The sequence below is a fragment of the Pinus tabuliformis genome, chromosome 5_1, assembly GCF_031772625.1.
Source record: "Pinus tabuliformis cultivar Carrire ecotype Pingquan chromosome 5_1, CPIR1, whole genome shotgun sequence".
NCBI classification, from domain to species: Eukaryota; Viridiplantae; Streptophyta; class Pinopsida; order Pinales; family Pinaceae; genus Pinus; species Pinus tabuliformis.
This window is the reverse complement of record NC_142305.1, coordinates 819,136,099-819,147,799: the sequence shown is the minus strand read 5'-3', so window position 1 is coordinate 819,147,799 and position 11,701 is coordinate 819,136,099. Positions and strand designations below refer to the sequence as shown.

Genomic DNA, 11,701 nt, shown 5'->3' with positions numbered 1-11,701 from the left:
GGGTACCCCTTGGTCCTTAGGGCTCCTTATATTCTCAAAATCAGCATTGCCAATTATCCTCATTAATTAAGAAATAAGTATTATTTCTCCGCTCCGACAATGTCGATGTGGCGTACGGTTCCGGTGAAGCCACGACAGCCTTAGCTGGCAGCCAACGGCTACCATGACCACGACACCGATTAACTCAACCCGACGTCGAGTTAAAGACAGCTGGCGTTTAGGGCACAACGGCTAGCTTTTTAAGGGAGTGATCTCGAGTAGTCAGCCCAACGGCTACTTCCCAAACCCGAGTTACTGAACCGTGGGGCCCGCTTCCGACACGCTTTTTCACGTGAAGTTCCACGTCACCCGGGGCGTTTGGGCCTTTAATTAATTGTATTCAATGATTTTGAAGTCCGCTGGGAGCGCCACTGCAGGGGTCCTCTTTTTACGTCATTAAATGAGGGGGCTACTGAGACGTTGGTTTGATTAATTGCAAATGAATTGTTGTTTGAGGTCCGATTAATTGATGGGCCAGTATTTACAGGTTAATGATGGCGCAGAGGATGGAAGTGTCTTTAATGGATTGAAATGTGCTCTGACGTCCACGGAAGGCGTTAAAAGGTTGCACCCTGTCGAAAGTGCGGTTCTTTTCTGGTGATTTTTCGCAGTCAGCGGAGCATGTGGAAGAGGCAGAAGCAATCATAGCGCAAGCTAAAACGGATCCAACGAATCTTCACTTCTGAATCTTGTTTCGCAGCTCGCGAGGGTTTCAGGTATGGGGTTCGGTTCCTTTGCCGCACTCTGAATCGGCTCTATCTTGCGTCATTTTGGCCCCGGTTTCAAGTGGGCTAGGGTTTTATGTCATGGGAATCGGTTAATTTTGTTGATTGAGGCTTTGAGAATTCAATTCAGTAGACGAGGTCTTTTTTAGATTGCTGCTTGGTCTGAAATTTGATCTAGTGAAGCTGTGTCTACAAGAAAGATTCGTTTCTGATATCTTTCGGGAGTTGCATCTTTTAAGGGCTTTGCAAATATGGGCATTGAAATTTGCGTTCTGGGCTTTTTTAAGCATGTGAATTACTGGAATTGTCGATTATTCGTATGCACAAATATAACTTTACATTCATGGAGAAATCCGGGCAAGACAACCTGTCTTTGTAGAAATTCAGTTTATCTTTCTTTAGATTTCTCACAAGTAGAAGAACTCACGACTTCTTGTATTTCTTTTAAATTTTAATTGGTTCTGTTTTGGGGTGTTCTATAAGGTCACGGTTTCGAGTCTTGTGGAATCATCGCCTGCATTTGCTGGGTGGGTGGTCACAGGCTCGAAAACTCTTCCTTGCACCCACTTTTTTAAGTTGCACACATGAGTACAAATTTTCTGGATTCACACGTTGAAAAGACAATGCGGAGCCCTGTGACGGGTGTCACTGAAACTGACCCTATTTATGTTGGCTTTAATTCATGGTTCTGCTAAGAAAACAGAACTACAGAAGAGAAATGCATAAACTAGATGACTTTCTGATTGTCATTATTTGGTGGGAGTTCGTGCATGGACTCGAAATTTAACATTCTGCCATGGATTCTGAAATTTGCAGATATTGCCTTCCGTCCAAAATCAATTGTGATTGGAAGATCAACCGCTCGAAAGAGATCATGTATGTGAATGCTGAGACAGTTTTGGACAACTTTTGATCATCTTGCCGGTACATACAGCTGAAGACAGAGATAACCTGAAAAGAGATATTTTCTTGTAAAGAAGAACCAAAGGTGTGGACAACCAATTTTAGGGTTTTCAGAAATTTGGACAAGCATTATATGCGCTGTAATAAACTATTTTGCTTCTGATTTCATGGTAAGTAAAATATGCCTTCTGTTTTCAAGGTGGAAAATTATTTTATTATAATCGAGTTGCATCTGTTTGCTTTGTCTGTTTTTCTCGGTGCTTCCTGGTTCCATATTCTTTAGTGAAAAATCTTTCATGATGAAACGTTAAAGTTAAGCAGGAATTGTGGTAACTTTTAACTGATTTTACCTGCAATATTAGGGTTTTATTTTTCTTCTAAGATCGGTAGGTGGAAACTCTCAACCATTGTGACAAATCATAATATGGGCAATTATGTTAATGCTGTGCACATTTTGCACCCCGATACATTTGGTCAATATGGATAGAAATGAATACCTGGCCCCTTTATCTTGTCATGGCGAGTGGTTTTTATTCCTTGACTATGTTATCTATTCTTTTTCCTTTCCACATTCTTTAACTGAAGTTGTCATTCTTACCTTACCTGCTAGATAGGGAGGGTTCCCTCCGCCAAATCAGCAAGTAGATGTTTTCAGCCATTGCTACAATTTGAATTCCAGGCAAATTGTATCAGTGGGACATGGCAGAAATTCTGACCTAGCTGATGGATGATGGGACCTTTTAGCTCATTATAGCTACTCAATCATCTCTAGTAGAACTTTGCCTACAACTAAATTATTAATGCTGTGCACATTTTGCACCCCGATACATTTGGTCAATATGGATAGAAATGAATACCTGGCCCCTTTATCTTGTCATGGCGAGTGTTCCTTGACTATGTTATCTATTCTTTTTCCTTTTCACATTCTTTAACTGAAGTTGTCATTCTTACCTTACCTGCTAGATAGGGAGGGTTCCCTCCGCCAAATCAGCAAGTAGATGTTTTCAGCCATTGCTACAATTTGAATTCCAGGCAAATTGTATCAGTGGGACATGGCAGAAATTCTGACCTAGCTGATGGATGATGGGACCTTTTAGCTCATTATAGCTACTCAATCATCTCTAGTAGAACTTTGCCTACAACTAAATTGGCATATTATGAATGTCTCTATCCCCTTTTCTCCTTGTGCATAGATTTGTTTATTTTTTACTGCAAGAAAGTCGGTTTTCCTTTCAAAAGTAAAAACCTTACATCAGTAAATAGTTGGGGCCTTTCAGCTCTTACTACCATTTGCCTATACATAAATAGCTATCAGTAATTGGCATGTTTTGTATGTTTACCAATACATATATTTTTGGCATAGTTTTGTTTCTTCAGCACTGCAAGAAAGTCCCTTTTCCTTTCATCTCCTCAATGCTTAAATTAAAGGTGCAGAGTTCCAACTAGTCTTCAATTTACAGAATGTAAAACCCCGACATCCTAGACAGTGGTGCATATTGCATGTAGGCTGTTATATTTTGAGTTGCTTATGATCAGTTAATATGGTTGCTGTCAGGCGTAGATTATTGTGATGCTTTCCATTTTGAAGTAGATCTTCATACATAAATACATATAAATTTTCTGTTACAGGCTGAAAACGAGAACCTCCCACCCAGGGTGATAAAAGAAATTGCAAGGGAGCTGAAGAGTCTCGATGAATCACCTCCCGGAGGTATAAAAGTGGTGGTGAATGATGACAACTTTTCAACCATATTTGCGGACATTGAAGGACCAGGTACATTATAAATGAATAATCCAGCAAGCACAATGCTTGAGAAAGGGATCATTTGTTCGTAAGTTTCATTATTTTTTTGCATGGTTATTACTAGATTTTTGAAGCATAGCTATATTTACATGTTGATGCTTTTTATTGCAGCTGGCACTCCATATGAATCTGGTGTTTTTCGAATGAAACTGGTTCTAACTCCTGATTTTCCCAACTCTCCTCCCAAGGGTAATTGTTGATCCTTATGATGCTTCATCCTATTTTCATTCTCTTAAATGGATATTATATTTGCTTTAGAAGGACATCCTTTCCGTTTTTCTGCTTACTGCTTATCTAAATCAAGTATAAGGGGGATGCATGACATGTAAAAACTGAGAAATAAACTTGTGTCTTTTGATATTAATAATTGGCTTGGACTGCAGGGTATTTTGTCACAAAAATCTTCCACCCTAATATTGCAAACAATGGAGAGATCTGTGTCAATACTTTGAAGAAGGATTGGAATCCAACCCTTGGATTGCGACATGTTCTTCTTGTATGTGTTCATCCACTTATTAATTTAGCTTATTTATCATAATGTTTGTTAAGCATTGTAGTGTGTTACATTTGGCTGGACACAATTGTGCTTGTTCCATATTTTGTTTGAAAGATATTTGAAAACTGAATCTGCACATGAGGGCAGAACTCAATGGATTTTGCTCAACTTTTAACTTTCTATAATTAATTGATAACCAAGAAACTTATCAATTTAGCTTATTTATCATAATTTTTGTTTGTTAAGCATTGTAGCGTGTTACATTTGGCTGGACACAATTGTGCTTGTTGCATATTTTGCTTGAAAGATATTTGGAAACTGAAGATGCACATAAGCTATTTGAATGGCATTGTAGTGTGTTAATTGCTTTGACACAACGTGAGCTTGTTGCGTACTGCTTAAATGATATTTGAAAACTCAATGGATTTTCCTCAACTCGTGGATCAGTTTTTAGTGGCCACTTTTAACTTTCTATAATTAATTGATAACCAAGAAACTTAGGGATGAACTATTTGGGGTTTTCTAGAATTTGTAAGTGAATTTTAAAAACGTATTCAAAATGTTACATTGACGTGAACTGTGCACACTGCCCAGTGAAAACTGACTGGACTTAATGTGAAGAAGAAGAAACTTTGTTTGAAGAAGATTTTTTATTGCTATTTGTTGCATAGTTTGCTTTGTGTTATTATATGAACTCCGTTTTGTATCAACTCTGTATAAATTCTTGGATATTAGTTACAGGGGCTGGAGTACATGATCTTTGCCATAAATAATAGTAATGTCTTTCCCTTTCTAAACTTTGGATTACTGTTTTAGGTCATAAGATGCCTACTTGTAGAACCATTCCCGGAGTCTGCTTTGAATGAACAGGCTGGGAAGATGCTCATGGAAGATTATGAAGCATATGCAAAGCATGCCAGGTATGTTATATTTTGTCATATATATGTGGAGAGTATTTACATTTACATTTTATTCATATAATTTTGGGATAGATATGGTTAGGCCTAATGTTTCTCTCTGTCGTTTGAGTACCGATCTTCAAATCTCATTTTTGTAGTTATTGACATAATTCTGGAAATTATACCATGCTTCAAGTATAATTTCTACCAACATTCCTAGTGACCAGAACTTCTTCATATTTTCCTTATGTCTGTCTTTTAAATTTATCAGGTTCTCTACATCTCTGCACTATCTAATGCTGAGTAGTGCATCTCCATTTTCTAGGGTTAACAATCATGGGTCACCCTTTCTTATGGCCTTCTTTCTTGTTTGCACTTGTATCCCGTAACTAGTTGCTTAGGCTTGTCATTCACTTGGTTTTCTAGCCTTGAGCCTCAGTGACCTGCTTTCCTTGTGACAAATTCTGCTTTATCAATTTTTAATGGTCCTTGTGAAATAACAGTGAGTGTTTCTTTTGCAGGCTCTATACAAGCATTCACGCTTTGAAGCCCAAATTGAAGAGTAAAGTGGCTATTTCAGAGTCTACTGCTTTAAATGAAGGGCCAAAAAATACCCTTGTGACCTCTCCTACCCCACTTGTGCCATGCACAACAAATAAGGAGAATAATATTCAAGATCCAAGTATAAACGTCGCTTCAACAGAAGCTATAGGAGTTGGTGCATCAACAGTTCATAAGAAGAAGGATCTGGCTTCTACCAAAGTGCACGTTGATAAGAAAAAGCTCGATGCAAGGAAGAAAAGTCTTAAAAGATTATAGACCTTTAGGCCTTTTTATCAGTTATTTGAGTCTTTTAGCTGGTCATGTTACAAAGGTGAGCTAATTTATTCTGTGAAAGTAAAATGCATTGATCCTTTGAGGCCAGATTGAGTATGATGTATTTAGAAGCTGGAAAGGTTTGGTCTCAGAATATTTGGGAGCCAAAAATTGGGTACCTGAGACATAATTAATGGAAACTGCCCCAAGTTTATCTGTTGGTATCTATAATTATTATTTTTGGTGCCCTCTTAAATAATTGTCTTTTGCCTTCTTTTACGAGATTTCATCCATGTAAATCTAATTATTTCAGTATGTAATTTTCAATGATTGTATGCAGTTTTCGAAACAGTAGTTTTGTTGGGGCTAGGTTGTTACTCTGAATACCCAGGTCCATAATGGAAACATTGAAATATTGAGTTTCTTTGGCAATGTTGAAATTTAGTTCTTTTGCAGTAATAAGTTTTTGGTTGTTGAATAGTGTGCCTATTTTTCATTTCTGTGGGTATGATGTGTATTAAGAGGCTAGAAAGGCTTGGTCTCAGAATTTCTCTTCCATGTTGGTTGATAAAAGACTGTATACATGTAGTAAATCCGCAGTCACCTACACAAAATCCTACACCAGGTTCACTGTGCCAGTAGGAATTATTTTTTTGCTCGTGAAGGCATGTTCTAGAGAATCCCAAAGATTGGATAACACATTTGAACTGATAAAAATCACAGATGCTGAATGGATAACATATTTGAACCGATAAAAATCACAGATGGGGAAATGGATAACACATTTGAACTGATAAAAATCACCGAATCTGTCAATAAAAACTTAAAAGTAGATTAGCACCATTCTCCAGTTGAAATTGCTTTTTGCTCCCAATGAAAGAGTAGATTAGCTCTAATGGGAACTCTTTTTGCTCCCAATGAAAGAGTAGATTTGCCCTCTTCAACGTACCATGGGGTCTTCAACAATAGCTCAATATGGTGTTCACTGTTTAGAAGCCATCCCACACCAGGTTCACTGTTTTAGAAGCCCTCTTGTAGGAATGTGTAGACTGTTGAACTTTCTGCGGGGTCTTCAACAATAGCTCAATATGGTGGTTTAGAAGCCAAAGGAATATTGTGACACATTCCTAGGAGTAATCCCTTCTGTATCTGCAATTCAAGTGGAAATTTCCTTTACAACAGGTTTCCTTCACGAGAAAGTTTATGAAGTCTGTCAGTAAAGAGAGCTTTGCGGGAGTGCTTCATTTGGAACTCTTTAAGGAGAAAGTCAACATGGATTACCATTCTGTCGATGAACAGTATAGATTAATAATTTAATACTTTTACAATTAGAATTCCTTTTTTAGTGACTGAGGCCTGTTCTATCTCCAAAAGATTGGATCAGCATATTCACACTGAATAGTTACAAATAGGGAAGGAAACATTATAGGGGAGAATCAATAATGATTATCAAACTTCAGATTAGTGCTCTGCGCCCTCTGTGCCAGTAGGAATTAATTTTTTGCTTACGAAGGCATGTTGTAGAGAATCCCCAAAGATTGGATAACACATTTGAACTGATAAAAATCACAGATGGTGAATGGATAACACATTTGAACTCCTTTTTGCTCCCAAGAAAGAGTAGATTAACTCTAGTGGGAACTCCTTTTTGCTCCCAAGAAAGAGTAGATTAACTCTAGTGGGAACTCCTTTTTAAATGCCACTGAGGCCTGTTCAAATATTGGGATAAATTTACAAATAGGAGAGGAATAGGGAAGGGAACATTAGAGAAGAGAGTGAAATATTGGACAAATTTACAATAGGAGAGGAATAGGGAAGGGAATATTAGAAGAGAGAGTCTTCTCGGATTACCAAATCTGTCAAGATTAGATTAGCTCCAGTGGGAATTCCTTTTTGGGTCACTGAGGCCTGTTCAACAGGTTTATCAAATCTCTTAAAGAGTTGGATTAGAGTGGGAATTCCTTTTTTTTTTGGTCACTGAGCCTGTATCCCAAAAGATTGGATAAACTGGATAAAATTACAAATAGGAAAAATGGAATGGGAACATTAGAGGAGAGAGTCAACAGGGATTACCAAATCTCTCAATAAAGAGTAGTTCAGCTCCACCAAATCTCTCAATAAAGAGTAGATTAGCTCAAGCGACATAAAAAGGAGTTCCTACTAGATTTGCTCCGGTGAGAATTTCTTTTTGGTCACTGAGGCAAAAAGATTGGATAAACTTGGATAAAATTACAAGTAGGAGAGGATCATCAAGGCAAAATTCTTGATTAGCACCTTTCTCCGGTTAGAAATCTGTCAAGATTAGATAAGCTCCGGTGGGAATTCCTTTTTTGGTCACTGAGGCCTGTTCTAGAGGATCTCTAAAAGAGAACATTAGAGGATAGGGTCGAACATGGATTACCAAATCTGTCAATAAAGAGTAGACTAGCTCTAGTGGGGACTCTTTTCTTGTTTTCTATTTTTGGGTCACTGAGGCCTGTTCAGCAGGTTTATCAAATCTCTCAATAAAGCGTTATATTAGAGTGGGAATTCCTTTTTTGTGGTCACTGAGCCTGCATACCAAAAGATTGGATAAACTGGATAAAATTACAAATAGGAGAGTTGGATAAGCCGGATAAAATTACAGATAGGAGAGGAATATGGAAGGGAAACAGTAGAGGAGAGAGTCAACATGTATATTACCAAATCTCTCAATAAAGAGTACTATAGCTCCACCAAATCTCTCAATAAATAGTAGATTAGCTCCAGCGACATAAAAAGGAGTTCCTACTAGATTTGCTCCGGTGAGAATTTCTTTTTGGTCACTGAGGCAAAAAGATTGGATAAACTTGGATAAAATTACAAGTAGGAGCGGATCGTTAAGGCAAAATTCTTGATTAGCACCTTTCTCCAGTTAGAACTCCTTTTTTGTCACCCGGGCCTATGCTAAAGGATCTCCAAAGAGATTAAAGGAGAATCAAATGGATTACCAAATCTATGGTTCCCACCCTGCTCCAGTGGTGTGGCCTGTTGTGAATCGATAAAGATTGGATAAACTGGATACTCCTTTTTGGTCACTCTGCCCTGTTGTTAATTCAAGAATAGAGTCCAGAGTCAACATGGATTACCTAAATGTGTCTAACAAAGAGTAACAAAGACCCTTGATTGGCACAATGATACAGTTTGTACTTTTTTTTCATTCACCAAGGCCTGGGGTGTATAGAAATAGAAAAGGGTAGTTCACCCAAAGTTAATAACCAATGCTCACGCAGGGTGAAGGCATTGGAGAAATCTTCAATTTTTTATTTCGATTATTGTCCAAGTGAAGAATTGAATTCCGTTAATTTCTTCTTTGATTTATTCATTATATTTTCCTGTGGGTAGTCATAATTTTGTAGAAATACAATGTTATTTATCATAGAAAAATTCAATTACTCCGGAGGCTGTCAAACCTGTTAGGATTTGAACTTTGGATGATTATTATGGCAATGCTGTCTTGATCACTGAAGAAGCCCAATACTTTTTCATCTTCAAAAGAAAAAAAACTACTGGTTATATTAAAAAAGATAGATACACCATATGAAGATACACCAGTACATATGGTTCGATCATGGATGATCGGCATTTATTTACCTGTCATTAGCAGAAATTTCATCCGAAATCCCCTTGCAAAATGTGCATTATTATACAGGAAAGCCATAGAAAGGATATAAAAATCCAAAACTGAAACCTTTCTTCAGAAATAAGACCAGATATTCAACTCATGATAAACGGGGAGAAAATATTGTCACCAAACATTATAAAACAACGATATGTGCATTTTCCAATATCATTGCTTAACTCGAGCATATGTTAATTTTTTCCTAAAATATTTCAATTTGTTTTTTCTCATTATCCCATATTGTAAAGCTATAACCCCTCGCCATGCACATGCCATTTTGAAGTTAGTGTTAGTTAGGAATGCGATTTATTTTGAAGTTTGTCAGTTAGAAATGCGTTTTATTTCTTACACATGCCATTTTGAAGTTAATGTCAGTCAGGAATGCGTTTTATTTTGAAGTTAATGTTAGAAATGCGTTTTATTTCTTAGTGAGCCTCTATAGGACATAGCCTATTTACAATGCGAATTATTTCTTAGTGAGCCTCTATAAGACATAGCCTATTTACAATGCGAATTTAGGGACCAAAAAGACCAATAAAAATTACAGGAAGAAGGATGCTCCAAAGTACTACAAATCTTAATATTCAAACCCTACAAACACCAGAAGAGGCCTATGCCAATGAGTAAACGCTGTGGATAATAGCTATGGAAGGTCCTCGAGTAAAAAGAGGATGACTAACCTATGCCAGTGAGTGAAAGTTGATGCCAATGAGTAAACGCTGTGGATAATAGCTATGGAAGGTCCTCGAGTAAAAAGGATGACTAACCTATGCCAGTGAGTGAATGTTGTGGATAATAGTTACGGAAAGCCCTCGAGTAAAAAGGATGGCCGATGGTTATGAAAGATCATTGACATCCAAGTGCAATATGCCAGTCAATGAAAGTTGTGGATAATAGTTATGGAAAGCCCTCGAGTAGAGAGGATGGCCGATGGTTATGAAAGAAGGATGACTGATAGCTATGAAAGGTCCTTGAAATCCAAACAATTGATTGCTTATGCCAGTGAGTGAAAGTTGTGGATAATAGCTATGGAAGGTTCTATAGTAAAAAGGTTGACTAATAGCTATGAAAGGTCTTTGAGATCCAAGTGCCATTGATAGGGCATTGTTTCATTTATGACTAGTGCACAATGCGAATTCCATACATGAATATCCAAATAAATAAAGTAAAAATTCAAGGTTAAACTTGATGAAATATAATTTTGGGAATAAAGAACTATATTTATTAGATGCATAAATGAACCCATTATATATAAATATTATATATAAATAATGATTTTATAATAATACTGTGGTACTAAACTTAATGATCATAAATGGTTAATTTTATGAAAATCCCTTATATATAAATATTATACAAATATTTTTATATATAAATAATGATTTTATAATAGGACTGTGATACTAAACTTAATGATTGTAAATGTTAATACAATAATGATAGTTATTTTGCCTATCAATTTATTATTTTACAATTATTATAATTTTAAAATGTATTTTTAAAGTTTTTTATACGCAAAAAATAAATTATTAGAATTTTAAAACTTGTATTTCTAAAACTTGTAAATGTTTAAGTGTCTTTAATATAGTTTGAGTGGGTTTAATGGATAAGAGCATGTGTTTCCTTTTAAAAGGTTATAGGTTCAAAACCAAAGGGGTAGAGTATATATGCCTTCGTAGACTTAGCAGTCAACGAAGGCAAGGAGGTGGTCCCTTGTCTCACAAACAAAGGGGTCTCATACATACTGCCAAAAAATCAGTTTAAATAACACAAATCAAGATTTCACCTCAAATTTTTCTACGAGATTCTAGCACTGGAAAGTCCAAAAAGTGGCACTAAGGAACTTTTTTTTTTGTCTCCTAATGATAAAATATTCATATTTCTCTTCATTCCTAATGATATCTTTAGTGTGTACATTTTTCCATACTCACTATGCAATATTGCACCAGGTTGTTATTTATAAGGTGGACAAGTGAAGCATGTATATAAAATATAGTTTCATTGGATACATTTGGTAATGAGATTGGTTGAACAATATTAATCTCTACCAAATTGTAGTAGTGAGGATGTTACAAATTTTACAATGGAATACATTTTTGTAGTTGCATTTCATAAATTGTGAATTTTTTGTCAATGGTAAGATATTCTTCAAGGTTCAAGGTCATTCTACAATAAAGCTTGAAGCAATTATAACAATATAATATGTTCAATAAGCTCAACTTTTTAATAAGATATACAACAATATATTCAATATAACTTCAACATGTCACCAAGGGTAATTGACCCTGGTTGGGGAGGATGACAATCATTGTTTTCAAGGTAAGACTATCAATCCATTTGTCGGTCAATTCTATTAGTTTAACATTGACCAATGCAACT

At 36.4% G+C, this 11,701-nt stretch overlaps 1 protein-coding gene across 1 annotated transcript; it reads left to right on the top strand.

Annotated features, from left to right (window-relative positions):
• Positions 1 to 421: 421 nt before the first annotated feature.
• On the top strand, positions 422 to 5,961 carry LOC149167431 (ubiquitin-conjugating enzyme E2 22-like). The gene is made up of 7 exons (XM_089432978.1): positions 422 to 755; positions 1,581 to 1,837; positions 3,297 to 3,441; positions 3,583 to 3,660; positions 3,855 to 3,967; positions 4,784 to 4,887; positions 5,388 to 5,961. The coding sequence occupies exons 2-7, from the start codon at positions 1,835 to 1,837 to the stop codon at positions 5,683 to 5,685; spliced, it is 741 nt and encodes a 246-aa protein (XP_089289104.1). The 5' UTR covers positions 422 to 755; positions 1,581 to 1,834; the 3' UTR covers positions 5,686 to 5,961.
• The last annotated feature ends 5,740 nt before the right edge of the window (positions 5,962 to 11,701 follow it).

Excerpts from the sequence above, each read along its gene's own strand:
- LOC149167431 (XM_089432978.1), top strand. Across the intron at positions 3,661-3,854 it reads TCCCAACTCTCCTCCCAAGG|GGTATTTTGTCACAAAAATC; the intron begins GTAATTGTTGAT and ends CTTGGACTGCAG. Across the intron at positions 3,968-4,783 it reads GATTGCGACATGTTCTTCTT|GTCATAAGATGCCTACTTGT; the intron begins GTATGTGTTCAT and ends TTACTGTTTTAG.